Consider the following 19,406-nt stretch of genomic DNA (forward strand, 5'->3'; position numbering starts at 1 on the left):
CAGGTCAGCGCACACACACATGCTTGCATTTGGGCAAGCAGGCGTACTTGCATTTGGGCACGTGGGAAGGGGGAAACCCTCAACTGCTACAGCATCTTGTCTAGAGAGGCTGGGGGAACAGAAGGTAGGTGGACAAAAGGGGGGACACTGGCACACACAGTTAGCCTCAGAGATGAGGGGTGAGCAAGTCCTGAGCTTCGTTATTGCTCCTTGGCTCTGACTGGGCCGAAGGTGAGATCTGGGTGGCCTTGCAAATAAGAATAATTTTTGAAAGGTGCTAGTGAGGCAGGAGTCAAGAAAGGCAGGCAGGCTGGCTGCCAGGAAGGGTGGGGGACAGCAGCCTTTCCTTGCAGGCTTGCTTCTTTTTTGCTTCATGAAAAGCCCTCTCATTCTGGGTAAGGGCATCGTTAGCAGCGAGGAGACGGGAGTCGGGATAGTAATCCCCTCTTCTTCCTGGTAGCATCTCCCTCACCCTCCTTTGGCATCTGTCACATGTTTTATAGGCAGATGCCTGCTCTCGGCGCTCCTGAAAGATGCACTGGTGCTTCAGCAAAGTCCTCCCCTATTGTTTGGAGCAAGGGGGAGGTGTCATCTGCAGCGGCAATGGGGAGCAGACAGCATCCAGGGACTGAAGAACGTTTTCTTAAAATTAATAAATCATTTCTCTACTGTTTGTGGCCCCCTGTGGATTACTTCGTGCCCCCCCGGAGGTCACAGCCCCCAGGTTGGGAACCACTCATTTAGAGCAAAGGAAGCCAGAGTGGTGCCCTCCAGATGTAGCTAGACTACAGTTCCTACCATCCATAATCATTAGTCATGCTGGCTGGGGATGATGGGAGTTGTAGTCCAACAAGATCAGGAAGGCACCATAGTGGCTAACCCTGGTTTAGAAGATTGAAAACAAGCCATTGATAAGCCTCCTTTTCGATGCTAAGCATAGTTTGCTGTGACAGCCAAACTGACAAAATATTTTTAGTGTTTGCCCTCCAAAATATGATTAGCATTTGGTGTTGTATTGAGCTTTAATTTTTAGGCTTGATGACACATTTTTGTAATGAACTTAGTTCCTGTATCTTATCTGTTGTGAACCCACTGTGAGTGCAATAACAGCAGAAAAAGGAGTGTATAAATCCATTTCAAACCATAGTTTCTGATTCCTATTTGGAAGGCATCTGCGAACCATAATTTGCTGATTTGGATGTCTTGGCAAGTTATAATTAGCATTAAATAGGATAAGGAAAGGGGGGCCACATGTCATGAAAGGGAGTGGAGAGAGAGAGTGTGCAAACCCAGTCCTCCAAACTGGTCCTCCAAACTTGAGCACACTGTGCTGGCTGCCCTTATAATTCATGTGTGATCATCTGCACGTAATTGTTACCCATAATTGTTACGTTGCAAATGATTAGATGAGTGAAGTACGCTACCTCGTAATTTAAGAACCAAATTCTTCTTTTTTTACAGTATGCAAGTGTTGAGAAAAATGGTGAATTTTATATGTCTCCCAGCGACTTTGTCACACGGTTCCTGAAGATAACAGGAGATGGGGTGCCCAATCCCAAAACAGTCCAGTTGCTGGGAAGTGTGGTGGATCAGACTAAAGATGGGTATGTACTGTGGGATTTATTTTGATTACCTATACACTGGTGGCATTAGAAATTCACAGAATAAGCTGAAGAGATATTGTTCATCACTTTTTAAAGTATATGAAAAAGATAATGTACCATCATCAAGCTTTGCCTTTAGCAGGAATTGGTTCTTCGGCATCTCTGTGAATAATATGAAAAGAACAAAACACAGTCTTAAAATGTGTTTCATAAGAAACTGTGCCAAATGCATGAAGGGTGAGAATATGCATGTACTTTATGACAACATATATTAACTGAACATGCCGCATACAGAGCTTACATTTTTCTAATTAATACGCACACAACAAATTTTACAGAGTGAATGTCAAAAAAAGTTGATGTGAAAAGTTAATGTAAGACAAGAGGGAAAATAGCTTTGGTTTTACCCATGATTCTTAGGTAGTACCAGGAGGGACCCTGGAAAAGGCCTACTTGTGATTTACTGTAACTGTTTCCAGAGGCATAGTTATGTCAGTTTGTTGCAGCAAAACCTGGGACACCTTTAAAGGCTAGGAAGATATTTTATGGCATAAACTTTAATGGACTAGAGTTTATCTGCTGAAGTGGATTCTAGTCCACAAAAATTTCAGCCGTAATAAATTGTTATACATTGTTTAACCATTATTAAAGGTGCCACAAGATTCTTTGTTGTTAATTTACTAAAACTAATCAGAATACTGAAGCCCAATGGAACTTATAGCTCTGTACTGTATAACTATTGCTGTTTTGAACAAAATGAAATGCAAGTAAGTTATGTAATATAAATTAGAAACACGTATGATCCTTTTTTTTCTGCAGCATGAACATAAAAGCTTTTACAGGAGCACTTTGGAAGCCTATGATTTATGCCAGCTTTCCCCAACCTGGTTCCCTCCAGATGTTTTGTACTACAGCTCCCATGATCTTTGACCATTAGCGATGTTAGCTGGGGCTGATGGAAGCTGGAGTCCAAAGCAAGTCTTGTTTGTCTGTAAATGTGAGCACCTGAATGTATGACTTTCTCAGTACAGCACATGCATGAATCTCCTGGTCAGTTTTTCTCTAGTTTGATCCATTGTTCAGCCCTACAAGGGACAGGAGTGTTTTTGCCCAGCTGTTTTCTTGATAGTTAGATGCATTGTAAAATATTTATCAAGAAGGGTTCCAGAACGGCAGGTGGGAGTTCTGTTGTTGAGCTTCAGGAGGGCCATTTAGGGTGCCTGCCACCCTCCCGTGGATGAACATGTAAAGAAATATTTTCCTGCAAAATGCACTCATGAAGAATCCAGTTGGCTTCCTCTAACAATCCATACATCTTCCTTTTCTTTTCTTTTTTGCTACAATTAAATTCTGCCCAATAAAATATGCCTGTTCTGCCAATCATAGCTTGGTTTCCAGTAAGCAACTCAAAATACGATATGGCTTTTATTTTTAGAAAGTGTAAACAATTCAAAATAATGCTTTAAAATACCAGCTTTTCCCATTATTATTGATTTATCTCTAATCTACCATTTTTCAGAACAGGTTGTTTATCTAAGATTGAAACATTAAATAATAGGCATAGCTTACCCTGTGCCCCATTATGCTATTATGGTTAAATTGCTGATTTTAGTAAAGCATTGTAGCTTTTGTATTTATTATACAATGATGAGGATAATGATTAGTATTGCTAAACATGCAGAACAATGGATGTTGCAGGGACACACACACACACACACACACACACACACACAATAATTTCAGACACATGTGCCTTGGGTACTCTGCCATGTAGTAGCTTAATAATTAGCCAATTTAAAAGTACTCTTGCTCTTGCAAAATTGCCCTATTTTGGTGCAAAAGCTGTGGTTGGAAGTGGGATGGCTCTCAGGATGATATCAAGTCAATAAACATTGGGCAGCTGCAGATGGTGGAGTTCCGTATAATTGGGCACAAATCTACCCACCTATCTGCTAGGTGCCTGATACTGTCATGGGGATACGGCATGACACAAAATGGCTGACATGGGGTGTGGAATAACACAAAATGACTGCCACAAGGCCAGCAAAATGATGCAGGGATTCCCCCCACATCACCCCCCCATCCAATAAAGGCACCTATATCAGCCAAACTGTGCTCATTCACAGAGAGAAGCTCTTTATACTCAACTCTGTTCAGACCAGAAGAGAGAGCAAATGTCCAGTTGTGGCATCCAATGAAATGTGGACATTTTTAAGGGGAAGTGTTCAATGTAGGAGAGGCTGTGTCAGTACAGACAGGAACTGAGAGAGAACAGCATGCAGTCTCTCATACACTGAATTTTTGAGGGTATATTTACCGTATTTTTTTGCGGGTGCCATGGAGGTATAAGTTGAGCTTAAAGCGTTTATAAAGTAGAGCTTAAGGGAATTGTAAAGCCACCTTTACTCTTCTTCCTCAACAGACAATGTGTAGGATGAATATCTACTCTACTCTACTCTACATATTTGAAACCCATATGGAACTGGATTACAAATCCCTAGACCGTTTGGAGAACTATACAGGGTTCCTAAGCAGGGTGCTATGTGAGCCAATTAGTTTTTTAAACTGGCTGAAATATAAAGTGTAGGCATGCCCTTTCTGTTCTGTAATCTCATATTTACTATGTAATCTGTCACATGTACCTTCTAATAATAAATCTAACAGTTCTTTGCTTATAATTTAAGTGGTCAAAGGCTTAGATTCGTTCACCAGACTGTCTTCACAAGTCCCATGACAGCTGTTTTCTTGGCTAGCCTAAGCTAAGGTGCACTAAGCATGGGCAACTAAAATAGCTCCATATTGCTTCCCTGTCCACCCCTGCCTAAAATTTACCCTGTGATGAATTTTATATTGTAAGCGCCTTGGGGCCTGTCCATTTATACTCTGTAAAGCAACATGCATCCCATTATTATTATTATTATTATTATTATTATTATTATTATTATTATTATTATATAACAACAACAACTAATAACAGGCTGCGCATGTTTGCCCAGGAGACATGGATTTGCCATCAATACTTTGCAATCAATATATGGGAAGAGGCGTTGCAGACCTACAAATGCCCTCACTTGATCGGGCAGACAAGAAATGGGACACTCCTCTGCAGATGCATTCTTATTTATTATTTATTTATTATTTAATTTGTATCCCAGCAGGAGCCCTGGGTGGCAAACAAAGCACTAAAAACACTTCAAAACATCATAAAAACAGATCTTAAAATACATTAAAACAAAACAGCTTTAAAAACATTTTTTTAAAAAAAAACAACTTTAAAAAGGGGTTAAAAACATTATTAAAAGACATATTAAGCAATTCTAAGACAGACGCAGACTGAGATAGGTCTCAACCTAAAAGGCTTGTTGAAAGAGGAAAGTCTTCAAAAGGTGCCGAAAAGATAGCAGAGATGGTGCCTGCTTAATATTCAAAGGGAGGGAATTCCACACAGTAGGTGCTGCCACACTAAAGGTCTGATTCCTATATTTATTTATTAAATTTATTTATTTATTAAATTTATTAGTCGCCCATCTGGCTGGTTGTCCAGCCACTCTGGGCGACGTACAAGATAAAAAACAATACATTAAAACGTTAAAATTTAAAACCATAACAGTAAAAACCTAACCCACCCCAAAAGCCTGCCTGAAGAGCCAGGTCTTCAAGGCCCAGCATAAGCTCATCATAGAAGGGGCATGGCGGAGATCATTTGGGAGAGAGTTCCACAGGGTGGGGGCTACTATTGAAAAAGCCCTCTCTCTAGTCCTCACCAGTCTAGCTGTTTTAACCGGTGGGATCGAGAGAAGGTCTTCTGAGGCTGATCTTGTTGAGCGGCATCCCTGACGATGCTGGAGGCGCTCCTTCAGATAGACTGGGCTAAAACTGTGTAGGGTTTTAAAGGTCAAAACCAACACCTTGAATTGGGCCCGGTAAACAACCGGTAGCCAGTGCAACTCCTTCAGCACTGGAGTGATGTGATCTTGCCGGCGGCTGCCTTTAATCAGACGAGCCGCCGCATTCTGTACCAGTTGCAGCTTCCGGACCGTTTTCAAGGGTAACCCCACATAGAGTGCATTACAGTAGTCTAGGCGAGAGGTGACCAGGGCGTGTACCACCGGTGGGAGCAGATGGTTGGGAAGGTAGGGGCGCAGCCTCCATATCAGATGGAGTTGATACAGCGCTGCCCGGCTCACAGCCGAGACTTGAGCCTCCATGGACAGCTGGGAGTCAAGAATGACCCCCAGGCTGCGGACCTGGTCTTTCAGGGGCAATTGTACCCCATTGAGCACCAGGTCCACATCCCCCAGCCTTCCCTTGTTTCCCACAAACAGTACCTTGGTTTTGTCAGGGTTCAGCTTCAGCTTATTCCTTTCCATCCAGCCACTCACCAACTCCAGGCACTCGGACAGGGTTTCTACAGCCAACCTCGGTGAAGATTTAAATGAGAGATAGAGCTGCGTGTCATCCGCATACTGATGACATTGCAGCCCAAATCTCCTGATGATTGCCCCCAGCGGCTTTATATAGATGTTGAACAGCATCGGGGAGAGGATGGAACCCTGTGGCACCCCACAAGTGAGAGGCCAAGGATCCAAGACCTCATCCTCCAATGCCACTCTTTGGTACCTACCAGAGAGGAAGGAATGGAACCACTGCAGTACAGTGCCCCCCATGCCTAACCTCTTCAGGCGGTCCAAGAGGATAACGTGGTCAACGGTATCGAAAGCTGCAGAGAGATCAAGGAGGACAAGGAAGGTGCATTCGCCCCTATCCCACGCCCTCCTCATATCATCTACCAAGGCGACCAAGGCTGTTTCAGTCCCATGTCCAGGCCTGAAGCCCGATTGAAATTGATATTGTGCGAAACGAACCTCCTGATAAGATGGTATCTGCAGGAGCCCCTCACCTGCAGAGCGCAGTAATCGACTGGGTATATAAGGGGTAAGACAGTCTTTCAGGTATCCTGGTCCCGAGCTGTATAGGGCTTTGCACACCAAAACTAGAACCTTGAACTTGGCCCAGTAGCAAATGTGTAGCCAGTGCAATTCTTTCAGCAGCAGGGTGACATGTTAGCGATACCCTGCCCCAGTGAGCAGTCTCGCCACCGCATTTTGCACCAGCTGCAGCTTCCGGACCAATCTCAAGGGCAGCCCCACATTGAGCACATTACAGTGATCCAACCTGGACGTTACCAGTGCGTGGACAACAGTGGTCAGGCTATTCTTTAAAAATAATGGGCAGAATCTAGCTGCAATTAAGCCTTTTTGGCCTTATATAGATTTCAATTACCTAATATTCATGTGTTGAAATCAAATCAAATGGGACTGATGGTCCACTGATCACAATTTGGGAACTCCTATACTAGGGTTCCTATTTTCTATTTTTTAAAAAAAAATCACAGGGGAAAGAGAAAGTGACAAATTCATTCTCTGTGTCCTACATCCATATTAGTTATCCTTTGATCCATGCAAAGCTTCTTAAAAAGATAAATTTGTGGGGATATTTTTTGATAAGCAAATCATGACCACACTGGGTTGTTTGCAAAGGCGTTCTGTTCTTATTTTAGGAATTTCAAAGTTTTTGGATTAAAACTTTCTAACTCTGCTGCTGAGAAACCAAGGAACACCTCTAACATAAATACTTAGGAAACCACCAGAAGTGTGTAGCCCTCAGTTGTTGTTCTTTAGAACAGGAGTTTCCAGATTTCTTTGCCAAGCCCCCTTTTCAGTGGTGCACCTTCCCACCTCTCCCACCTGCAAAACAGAAAGCTGTAGCCCATCTAGCCAGAATCTGCTTATATCTTCTGCCATCCTGTTCCTTAGTGGTGGGATCTTAACTGTCTTCTCGCAAGCTAAGTCTTTGCTACGCATAAGGGTCCACTCTCCTTCGTGACACTTTATCCTGCTTTCTCTGCCGCCTCTAAGGATTCAGTAGTCCTATAATATAAAAATAGAGTTCCTGGCCTTCCAAAACCTACCTTCAAATCAGAATTATCAGATTAGCATAACACTCCCTTCAACTTGCTGCCACTTCCACCTCTTCTGGATCAGGAAAGCTAACAAAAGCATAATGTAGCTTGGTGCTTGAGGAGGAACATAGGAAGGTAAGAACATAAGAAGAGCCCTGCTGGATCAGGCCAGTGGCTCATCTAGTCCACCATCCTGTTCTCACAGTGGCCAACCAGATGTCCATGGGAAGCCCAAAAGCCGGGCCTGAGTGCAACAGCGCTCTCTCCACTTTTGATTCCCAACAACTGGCATTCAGAGGCATATTAACTCTGAGTGATGGCTCTAATAGTTAGTATACCAATTAGAGTTTTAGTAAATTAGTAGAGTTTAGCTTAGCGTAGCTTGCTGAGTGTGCTGTGCTGTGTGGGTGGGATTTTACCTGAGAGAAAGTGAGCTTTTACCTTGCTTTGAATCACTCAGGTTTAGACTTATTTATTTATTGTTATTAATTAATTTATTTAATTTACATCCTGCCCTTCCTCCTAGCAGGAGTCCAGGTTGGAATCCAAAAACACTAAAAACACTCTACAATAGCATAAAAGCAGGTGTTAAAATATAGTAAAACAAAACATCTTTAAAAACAAATTAAAACAAAAACATCTTTAAAAACATCTTTTTACAAAAGCTTTAAAAACATCTTAAAAAGCAATTCCAGCACAGACGCAGACTGGGATAAGGTCTTTATTTAAAACGGTTGTTGAAAGAGGAAGATCTTGGTTTCAAAATAAGAAAAACTACTTTATTAAAAGAAATACATACGGAATAGGAAAGATGCTACTTCTAGCTAGCTAGCTAAGTTGGAGGCTGCAATGGCCATGCCTGGACATTGTCCTTCATGCTAGAGGAACATGGCTCCTTCTCCTCCACTGGTCTGCAGAGAAGAGAGAAAACAGGAAGGTGAGTCAGGTGAGAATAGTTCCCTGAGACATACCAGTTTACACAGAAGGAAGACAGACAGAAAAGTTGAGCACAGGTTAGTGGAATTCTAGCCAGCTTGGAGGACTATCTCTCTATCTCTCCCCATGCAAAGAGGACCAAATGTGAGTTGCTTTCTCATACTTCTAACAACGTGGAGGGAAAAGCTACCTTATACTGAGTCAGGCCATTGGGACATCTAGCTGAGTATTGTTTGTACTGACTGGCATGTATTCTCCAGGCTTTCACACAGGAGTCTTCCCCAGCCTTACTTGGAACAGATGCCAGGGAACTGAACCAGGGATATTCTGCATGCAAAGCAGGTGCTCTACCACTGAGCTATGGCCCTTCCTTGCATGTAAAGCAGAAGAGAAGATGCTGTGTCATCAAAGTGACTGTGGGGCACTTTAACAGAAAAAAAATTATCATGCTGGTGGAGGTTAGCAGCAGTAGCAAACAAGATGACAGGGCAGGGCAGGGGCAAACATGAGTGCTTGGACCAATGTTGCGTTGGCTGGCAAGTGTGTGGAGAAACCGGGCTTGCAGCACAGCTGAAGAATGCACAATGAACCATCTTTGTCACCTTTGATTTTTCCTTCTATTAAACGTGTGTGTGTTACCTCAATCTCTTTTGAAGAAGCGATAGCACATCCCATTTGAAAAAAAGGGATACTACAGAAGAAGAGAACCTCTGACTCACAGGGCACCTTTCTGCTTGATTTATAATTCATCCATCTCCTACTAGTTTTACATCATTAAAGCTCAGGGTTATGAGGCTTTTCTCAGCCGGGCTTTTAAGTTAGACAAGGCCTTGCTTATGTAGGCCAAATTATTCTTAAGTAGCATATTGAGGTTCATGTTAATATGCGCTGTTTAATGAAACCTAATGATATTCAATGAAGGGTTGCGCTATGCCAGAGAGAAAACTTGTTACCTAGGCAACTGCCCTTGTGCCATATAGAGCTTGGAACATGTGGCTATGTAGCATGCATTATTTCAGCATCTTTAACCATTAGGAACCACATGTGTAATTGACTGTGAAAAATTACTGCTCAGTTACTGTATTGTGTGGCCATAATAGAAGGAAATGAGTACGTCATTGTTGTTGGAGTCAATCTGTTGGGAATCACTTGCAGGCCAGTCTATTTAGGGAGCAAAAATACAATAAGAAGAAAATAGCTGGTTTAATTAACATGTAAAAATTGGGTTAATTTGAATTCAGCTGGCACAGCAGATATTCATGTATCCTCTGCAGTAGTCTGGTGTGAACCTCACATTTGTATGCTTTTTCTCTTTTTTCCACAAAAAAACAAGCCATTGCTTTCTTTTCAATAGAAGTCGGCTCTTTTAATTAAATATCTGATTTTTAGAGGTGTTATTCGATTGAGAGGGGTTTGATGTAGGCAGAAGAAATCAGGGCTGTGTTGTCTCTACTGTGGACAAGCTGGTGCCCTCCAGATGTTTTGGACTATGACTCCCATCATCCCCAGCCAGTATGTTGTAATGCAAAATATCTAGAGGACACCAGGTTGGCTGAGGCTGCTTTACAGACTTAGGGTGCAATCCAACTCATATTTCCACTGGGCTGGGGGGATTTGATGCAGCGGATCCCTGCTTTGCTGGCAGGCTTCCGGTGCTGCCGGGCTCTGCCAGCAGAAGCCCTCCACCACAGCTGAGCCACAGCACTGCCAGGACCCTGCTGATATTGCCAAGGATCCACCAGGGATAGCCACCCCTGCAGATGGAGAGCTGGTGGAAGCCCCAAAATCAAGGCATTCTGGGGCATAGCGGGGAGGAGCCATGAGGGGGGACTTATGTGATTTCCGGATTGCCCTTGGAGCACTCCCTTGGGTCCTGATCCCCACAATAATTCTGTTGGCTAATAGATGGGTGCAGTAAATACACTACAGTGGTGGTGCAGCTCTCCCAATGGGGCCAGCGACTCCCAAGTGGCAAGCTTTCCACTGGCTGCTCTTCTGCCGGCCCCCCCTTTGCTGGTTTCCCATCATTTGGATTGCTCTGTTAACCAATTTTTTTTGTGACAGGAGATTTGTAGGCTAAAGTTCACTTCATCAGATCAGTTATTCGATCTGAAGCAGGTTCTTCCTTACAAAAGCTCATGCCACAATAATTTTTTGAATAGTTGAAAATCCCACTGAAATGTCATAACTAAATCTACATTACGACAACTCTGGGGCTGGCATATTTATTGAATCAAATTATAGCCGAACCATCATAAATATATTTTTATCTATGACAACACATATCCACTGGTGAAGCACTCAAGTACATGCCAACATCTCAAGCAAGTTTTATATGAAATAAATGCTGGCATCTTGTTTGTACTGCTTAAATGATGATGTGAATTATTATCATAATGCAGCATTAGAACCCTTCAGATAAGATGATGTGCTCCATACATGCAGGCAAATGTGAACGCTGTGATCCCTCTGGTCACAGATATAACCAGTGGCAGAACCTTTTTACAAGTTGCCACAAATCACAGGAGCTGCTGCCCAATTGGATCTGGGTTCAACTACTTTTCAAATGATTAATCTGATTGGCACCTTTGGCATACTTTTGGGTGGGCAAAATGTGGTTTCACAAAAAAACAAATGTTATGTTTATATGATCTTTTTTTTTATCCAATAACAATTGGATCAAGAGAATTTTTCAAACTTGCAATGCCAGTTGTGTCACCGGGTCCTGTTCAGGATGTTAGTAGGAACATGTGAAGCTGCCATAGATCGAATCAGATCCTTGGTTCACCTGGCTAAGTATTGTCTACATTGACTGACAGCAGCTCTCCAGGATTTCAGGCAGGGGTAATCCCCAGCTCACCTGCAGATACCGGGGATTGAAATTTGAGACCTTCTGTATGCAAGACAGATGCTGTATCACTGAGCTACAACCCTTTCCAGTACTGATGTACAAAGCCTGCAGATAGCTTAGGATCTGGGTATCCTGTTTGGGGCTTGAGGTTGGCTACAAACGCTCTTATGGCAGTGCCATTGTTGCATGAGGCTAGGAGATCAATTGCTTTTCATAACTGGCAATGGCATCCCAGATTTGGAACACTCTTCCCTCCAGGCTTCTACTGGTTATTTTTCAGTGCTGGTGTTAGCTGAAGATCCTCTTCTTCCGACAGACTTTTTCGGCCATTGTGTGCCTAAGAGCTACTTAGTAATTCAGTTTGTGCACTAAATTACATAGCTATTCTAACTGACATATTTAATAGATGGAGGATGGTTGTTATTTTAAAGTATATTATTATTATTTTTACTGTGTATTATGTTTTAAATTGTTGACCCCTCCCCTGAGATCACGTGTGATAAGGGAGTGGGTTAGAAATCTAATAAATAAGAACATTCTCTGCAAAATGTTTTGCTAATGATTGCACCAGTGCATGAATATTGCATAGCACCTGAATATTATGCCTGGGATCCAAAGTATGGTGTGAATTGTTCCACTTGTCCATGGCAGGTGGGTTGGACTTCTGTTTCTTAAACATCACTACCCCTTGTCATGTGGCAAACAATTCCTTTTATTTTTATTTGTTATTTTTATTTTAATATATGCATATATAAAGCCCTTCCACAGCAGTTTACAATAATAAAAACTCCATATATATATATATATATATATATACACACACACACACACACACACACACACACACACATATATACACACAATTTTGTTAAAAAAAGTTTTTAAAGATGTTTTGTTTGAATGTATTTTAAAGTCTGCTTTTATGATGTTTTAAAGTGTTTTTAGTGCTTTTGTTTGCCGACCTGGGCTCCTGCTGGAAGGAAGGGCAGGATATAAATCAAATAAATAATAAACAAACAAACATATACATGTGCGTGTGTATGATTAAAACCAAGAATAAAACAGAATTCACAAAAATAAAAACAGACTTAGAACTCCAATAATGCTATAATATAATATCCCAGTCTCCATCCAGTGAGCAGGACAAAACATTGGCCAATTGAAAGAAGGCCAGTTGAAACTAAGACAAGTTTCAAGCCCAGTTTCAAACTGGTTTTGACTTGAAAAAAGTAAAAAAATAAAAATCCTACTGGGTGCTGACAAGCCCCTGGACTCAATTAAAGTAGCATTGTAGATCCCAACCAAGGTGTGGAGTGTACCCCAAATGCTGAATGGAGTTCCTGATCTTTGTTGATTTGCTTTAAGGGTTATGCTGGCTGTCCGTAGCCTGCCCTTCTAACTGGATTTATACTTCATTAAATTTTCATTGTTTAGAAACACACACACACACACACACACACACACCCATTTATTTTAAAACATTTCTATCTGACTCAAGGAGGTCAGTAGCAGTAAGGAGCGGGAGGACAAGGGAGTCTCCGGGTGAGGGCAGAAGAGTTCCAGAGTTTGGGTGCTACAAAGGCTCTGTCTATTCTATTTCATTTTGTGATAGTATGGTTATGACACTCCATAGCCATACAGCATTCACCATATACCCAGTCAATCACTACATTCTGCAGGTAAGGGCCTCCTGTAAAAGGTAAAGGTGTCCCCGCACTTGTAGTGCGAGTCGTTTCCGACTCTTAGGGTGACGTCTTGCAACATTTACTAGGCAGACCATATATATGGGGTGGGATTGCCAGTTCCGTCCCCGGCCTTTCTTTACCCCCCAGCATATGCTGGGTACTCATTTTACCGACCATGGACGGATGGAAGGCTGCGTGGACCTCGACCCCTTTTACCAGAGATTCGACTTCCTCCTTCTGTTGGAATCGAACTCCGGCCTTGAGCAGATCTTCGGCTGCGGTCCAGATACCATCTAATCAGGAAGTCCATTCCACACAACATAGGAAGTGGACCTTTAGTGCTGTGGCACCAGTCCTTTGGAATTCCCTCCCCTTAAATGTTAGACAGGTGCCATCTGTGTTATCTTTTCGGTGCCTACTTGAAGACCTTCCTCTTTCAACAAGCCTTTTAAGTAGAGACCTTATCCCAGTCTGCATCTGTGTGGGAATTGCTTTTTCAGATGTTTTTAAAGGTTTTTTTTACAAGATGTTTTTAAAGATGTTTTGTTTTAATATATTTTAAAGTCTGTTTTAAAGATGTTTAGAGTGTTTTTAGTGTTTTGTTTGCTGTCCTAGGCTCCTTCTGGGATATAAATTTAATTAATAAATAATAAATAAACATTGAATGCGCATTTTTCTCTGAAACTTGAACTATTAATATCTGTTTGCACTAATGGTCTAAACGTGTCTGATACAATGTAAACAAGTGGCTTTCTCTTTTGTAGGCTGATATCCTTTCAAGAATTTGTAGCATTTGAATCTGTCCTCTGTGCTCCAGATGCATTGTTCATGGTGGCATTTCAACTTTTTGACAAAACTGGCAAAGGAGAAGTTACTTTTGGTAAGAACTGCCTTTTCCTTCCTTTCCTCCGTCACTCTCTCCCCCCCCCCCGGTGAACTATATTGTTAAATCTATCTTTCTGTATGATTCTACTCCTGCTATTACATTTCTTAATTGGGGGCAGGAGGGCAGCGGGGAATGTGCCACCGAGAGAGGCTAAGCTTGTTCCCATCTGAAATGGCTCACTGTGGACACCATCAAGTCAGAGTTGAGTATTGTTATGCACTTCCATTTCCAGGGGAGAGTTAAACATGTGCTTAAGTTAAATAAATCAGCAGCCCTTGAAAATGTTTAATTCTGACTGATCACACCCTATGTACATCCAAGTGTGGTACATTTCTTTTTAAAAAGTTAAAATACATGTTACTACCATAGTTTAGTTGGATGTTCCAAGTTGTCACTCTTTGATCCAAGTAAGCATGCACACATTTTAAGACACTAAACAAAAAACTGTTGTAGCTCACTATTACTAGAAGTTGTTCTAGACTTAAATTTTAGACATTTAAAAGTCTTGCCAGTTGCTCTGTTTCATTCTGCTGGTTTTAATGTGTGGTTTTCTTGTTTTGATTTTTTAATTATGTAAATTGTCCTGGAACCAATTTTGTTGAAGGACAGTATATAAACAAATAAATAAGTTAGAAAATGCAATATATTGTCGCTATTTAAAAAAAATGAAAAGAAAAGCTTTAATGAAATAGTTCCAGAAATTCTTCACAAGCTGGTAATTTGTGCATTGTTCTTCCAGACAGAATGGAAACATGTGACTAGGAAGTTGCAATTTAGTCCTACAGATGTCAGGCACTTGTCTAAAGGAGTTTCTAAGAATAAGCTACTTCGTTGTCCACAATTTAAGTGGCATGTCTTGGATTCATGGAGTTGATGTTGTAAAACACTTTTAATTTCCATATATTTATGTAAAGAAATGCATAAGTCCAAAGACAAATCCATTTGAACTTTTTGTTTTCCTTTCATAAAATTTTATTGGTGGAACCTAGGGTGTACATCTTTCTGATGCAAATATCTTTGTGCACCACCACCCCCATTTTTAAAGAAAACAACCAAGTTATTTTGCTGCAAAATACAAATGCATTTTTGGTTTCTTACACAGGAATATTCTGAAGTGTCCACCTTGCATTTGATGGGAATATTGTTTAGGAAATATTCTTCACAGATGGTGTTAATTTGGTGATCTAATCAAGGTTGCAAACCAGTGGATCAGGGAGTAAAGCATAACCAGTGATAAAGACCACAGACCCAAAACTGTAACTGAAATTAATCTCATTTGGTATATTGGTGTAAAATACTTCATTCAACACATATTGTTATCTTCATATGGAAGATAATGATATCCTGAATGTTGAAGTCAAACATACAACATAAAGCAATGCATGTAAGGTAGCAAGACAGAATTTAGGAAATTATATGAATTAAGACTAGCATAAGAATAACCTAAGAATTGCATTGACAAAGTAATCAGAATCATTTGACTCTATAACAGACTTAGCCTCTCTATTCCTCTATCCCACCATCAAACAGAATTTCAAAGTTCCATAACACATTCTAATTTCCTATTATACCTAGGATTTGGGAATAAAGTTCATAGTTACCCTGACAGAGTTAGGAGGGAGCATGTTTAAAAGGATTGGATAGGTTGGACAGAAATGTTCCATCTGTTCTGTCAGTGTCATTTCTTTCTATGGGCAGAGGAGGCTGTTTTATTAGGGTTATTTAGAGACACCACATGGTTAAAAAACTTTTACGTTTCCCTCCCTGCAAAATCTGAAACTTCTCTTTCTCTCTCTCCCTCCACTCTCCCCGCCCTACTTCTGGAGACTTCTGGAGATGTTTATGTCCATCTCCCTTTTTTTTGGCCAGTCTTTGCACAATAGACAATAGTAACGCATCACTATGGCCATTTGTAGGCGGAAAAACATTTTTTCCGTTTTTCCTGGGCGTTAGGGGCCTACGATTGCTCTGCTCTAATGTTAAAGTTAATGGTTTCTCAGGACCTAGCACGGCCCAGATTGATGGTCCCCAGTTACAACATAGTTTTTATTATGCAATATAAAAATGTTTATTTTAAATTCCTGAAGACCATTTCGTGTGAGAATTATGTCTTCTATCGCCTGTAGCTTTAATATATGTATAACATCTCAGTATCTCCATTCTGCATATTTAGAAATCCTTCCAAGGATTTCTTGGAAGGGCCGTAGCTTAGTGGCTGAGCACATCCTTTGCTTGCAAAAGATCCCAGATTTAACTTGGGCACCTGCAGGTAGGCTATGGAAAACCTGCCTGAAACCCTGGCAAGCCACTGCCAGTTAGCATAGACAGTATTGAGTTTGATGGACCCAGTAGTCTGCCTCAGCATAAGGCAGCTTCCTATGTTCCTTTCAGACTTTGAGCCACTGATACTCACCTTCTAGCTATAAGCTGGCTGCACTTCAAAGAAGCTATGCTGTTCATTGTAATATATTTTCATAATTTGTTAAATCTTGTTAGATTATTTTACTCACCTGGCTATCTGAAATAAGTCCAACATCTTTACCATGGCCTTTAACACTTGAGATGCATATTTTTAGGACCCACCCTATTCTTGTGATTGTAATTTGTTTTAAACTGTTTTTAATGTTGTATTTTAAATTGTTGTGACCTTACGGTGAATTGTTGTGACCTTATGGTGAAATCATCATCATCATCAAACCACCTATCCTTATTTTCCTAACCCCCTCCTATTCCCAGAAAGCTCTACTAAATGTGCAATATGTTTAGAATGCCCTTTTAATTTGTTTTGGAACTTTTATTTACCTGAACCATTGTTTTTTTATTATTTATTAGATTTATATCCCGCCCTTCCTCCCGGTAGGAGGGAGTTGTTTATGCACTATTCAGTGACACAGAGAACCAAGGACCTTTACTCCTTGCCCTCCCAAGCCCCTTCAGTAAAATTATCCACCACGTATAATGTTTAATATAAGGGGAGGCTTAGTTTGTTCCTATAGACTGCATGAAATGGGAGATGGCATCGTGCAACTGATAGAGATTGTCTTGGCCTTTTGTACCACATTGTAGATGAAGCTGTTGCTCTTTGCCAGGAGTTAAAAGATCTCAGCAGGAAAGTAGAAGGAAGTTTAGTTGGCTTTTAAATTTGAGACAGAGAATAAACCATTACTTCTTACTCCTGAGTGTTGACAGGCACATAAAAGCTGATAATGTAAGTCCAGAGGTTTAAGAGGCTTAACAGTTTTGCCTTTTTTGTATTACTGTATTTTAATGCCTCATTAAAGAGGCAAGAGTTCTTTGATAACCTTTATTAGATGGTTTAATAAAGAAAAGTTTAGATGCTTGGGACTAAATGTCAACATTTTAAAAATTAACAGTCCCTTTAATAACCTTTATCTTTAATTCTAAGAGCTATACTTCAGAGGGGCAAAGCAAATTTAACAACTTCTGGCCTTGCGTACATCAGAAGTAATTGCTTAGAACTTGCATTGTCTTTCTGCAGACATTGCACTGCTGGCGCAAGGCAGGCAAAGTCTCCATTTTACAAATAGAGTGAATGAAAACCTGACAGGTTACCATGATTTTAAAAGATAGTTAAGTTACCAGTTGCAGAACGACCCTTGTTGGCATATTTGGATATCTGTGAATGTCAGCAGAAGAAATCTGGGAACTAGCTAGAAATACCTGTAAATGAAAAACAGCAGCTAAATGAGAAATAGTATTTATTTTGAAGGATTTTTACCCCACTCTTCAGTTAAAAAAAAGGCTCCCAGGGCAGCTTACAAAGATCAGAAATAAGACATTCCCTGCCCTGTGGCTTCCAATCTAAATGACATGACGCAATAGGAAAAAGGACTGGGAGGGAAGAGGGGGAAAAAGCAACCCCGGCACTAGTTCCTCGCTGTGAAGTTCTTACAATGATCAGTTGGAATAGAAACCAGTTCAGTAGTGCAGTAACAACAAATATTCTTCTGGCACCTTAAAAATTAATTATAGTGTAAGCTTTCATAGACTGCAGTCCATTTCCGTCAGATGCATGAAGTGTTATCATGAGTTGCAGGGTACCTTTTTCCTTATTTGATGATGAGGCTGCTTCTAGAATGTTTTGCAGTTTTGCAGGTGGGATTCAGTTGCATAGTGGCAAACTGAGGTTGTGCAATTAAAGTGGATTTGGTACTCTTGTGCAACAAACCCCACTCTCCCACCCCATCAGATTTTTTGAAATACAGAAATGATAGGGAAATGTGCTGGAAAGCATGGGATAACAATTGCTTCACCCACTGTCATATAATCTCCCCACAAACAAATCAGAACGAATGCTCAAATAAACATTGGACCTTGTATAACCTCCCCTTAAACTTTGTGCAGACAGATCAGGATTAATGTTCAATAAAAAGGTTGTCTGGAAGTGACCTGAGAGGTGCTTCACACAAGATGAAACTTCCTACATGGAGGTTTCAACTTGCTTGAAAAACAGTGACTTCTACTTGTAACTTATGTTCTGTGTTTCTTTTGCCATGGGTGTATGCAGCAACTTTGACTTGTGTGCATCTGTCATACATGGCAAGTTAGACTGAGGATGCATGCAGTTTCTTTCATCAAGGAGCTTGTGTGCTGGGAATGTCATCTTGGGTGAAGCATCCCACAGCTATGACTCTGTTCACATTTAGCACCATTATTTCTAATTTCCTGAATGACAGCAGCGATGCAACCACTTGCAGGGTCTGGTTCAGCGGTGGTTGGTGCCCATTAGGACTGGTGGGGCAGAAGGCAGGGAGCCCACCAGTAGGTGGAATCATAGCCAATGACAGGCGGAGCCAACTATTTCTAGTTTTGTCCCTATCTTCTTGTCTTCTACAAGGGGCAACACTAAGACTAAGGAGGAGTGGCCGTAAGTAAGAGGGCAGGCAAAGGACCTGCCTCCACTGATCTGGTTTAGTCATTTATTTGTTGTTTTTAGTGTTGTTTTTTAAGTGTTGTAAACTGCTGTGATATATTTAAAAACAGAAGTACAAAACAATTTTAAATAAATACATACATTTATTCCTCCAGCAGAGAACAGAGTAGAAGTGGAGTGCATGGTCACCAGGCTCACTCTCAGCCCCTCCCAGTTATAGAGTTGGCAGTCCCAAAAGAAGTGACCTTCCTCTGAAATGGGATGTAAGCCAGTTCTAAAAAATGCATGTTGCACACCTTAGGTGATCAACATTAAGTTGCAGTTATCACCAGTGAGCTGGTAACTACAGAAATGACACCATATGTGCACACTGTATGTACATAAGTTTATCAGTTCCAAACAGAGGTAACAGATGAAACAAGAACCAAAATTGTATGTCTGGAGTGAAGTATTGCAAAAATAGTCATGGGTACTTTTCCTCACACATTTATATTGTACTATCCAGTTTATTTTTGTATAAGCCAAGTAAGACTGCATTGTCTGCAAATATGTTTTATTGAAAATGCCAATGGGCAAACTTTGAATCTT

The 19,406-nt window shown here is 41.0% G+C and overlaps 1 protein-coding gene across 7 annotated transcripts in view; it reads left to right on the forward strand.

The window, feature by feature from the left end:
* Positions 1-19,406, forward strand: part of SLC25A13 (solute carrier family 25 member 13) — a 155,656-nt gene that overhangs the window by 46,942 nt on the left and 89,308 nt on the right. For all 7 annotated transcript variants that reach the window (XM_061587746.1, XM_061587750.1, XM_061587751.1 and 4 more), the window contains 2 exons: positions 1,462-1,604; positions 13,803-13,918. In XM_061587746.1, the coding sequence (XP_061443730.1) occupies positions 1,462-1,604; positions 13,803-13,918 (259 nt within the window). The remainder of the gene's footprint in view (positions 1-1,461; positions 1,605-13,802; positions 13,919-19,406) is intronic.

The sequence above is a fragment of the Rhineura floridana genome, chromosome 10 (genome assembly GCF_030035675.1).
Source record: "Rhineura floridana isolate rRhiFlo1 chromosome 10, rRhiFlo1.hap2, whole genome shotgun sequence".
Classification (NCBI taxonomy): Eukaryota; Metazoa; Chordata; class Lepidosauria; order Squamata; family Rhineuridae; genus Rhineura; species Rhineura floridana.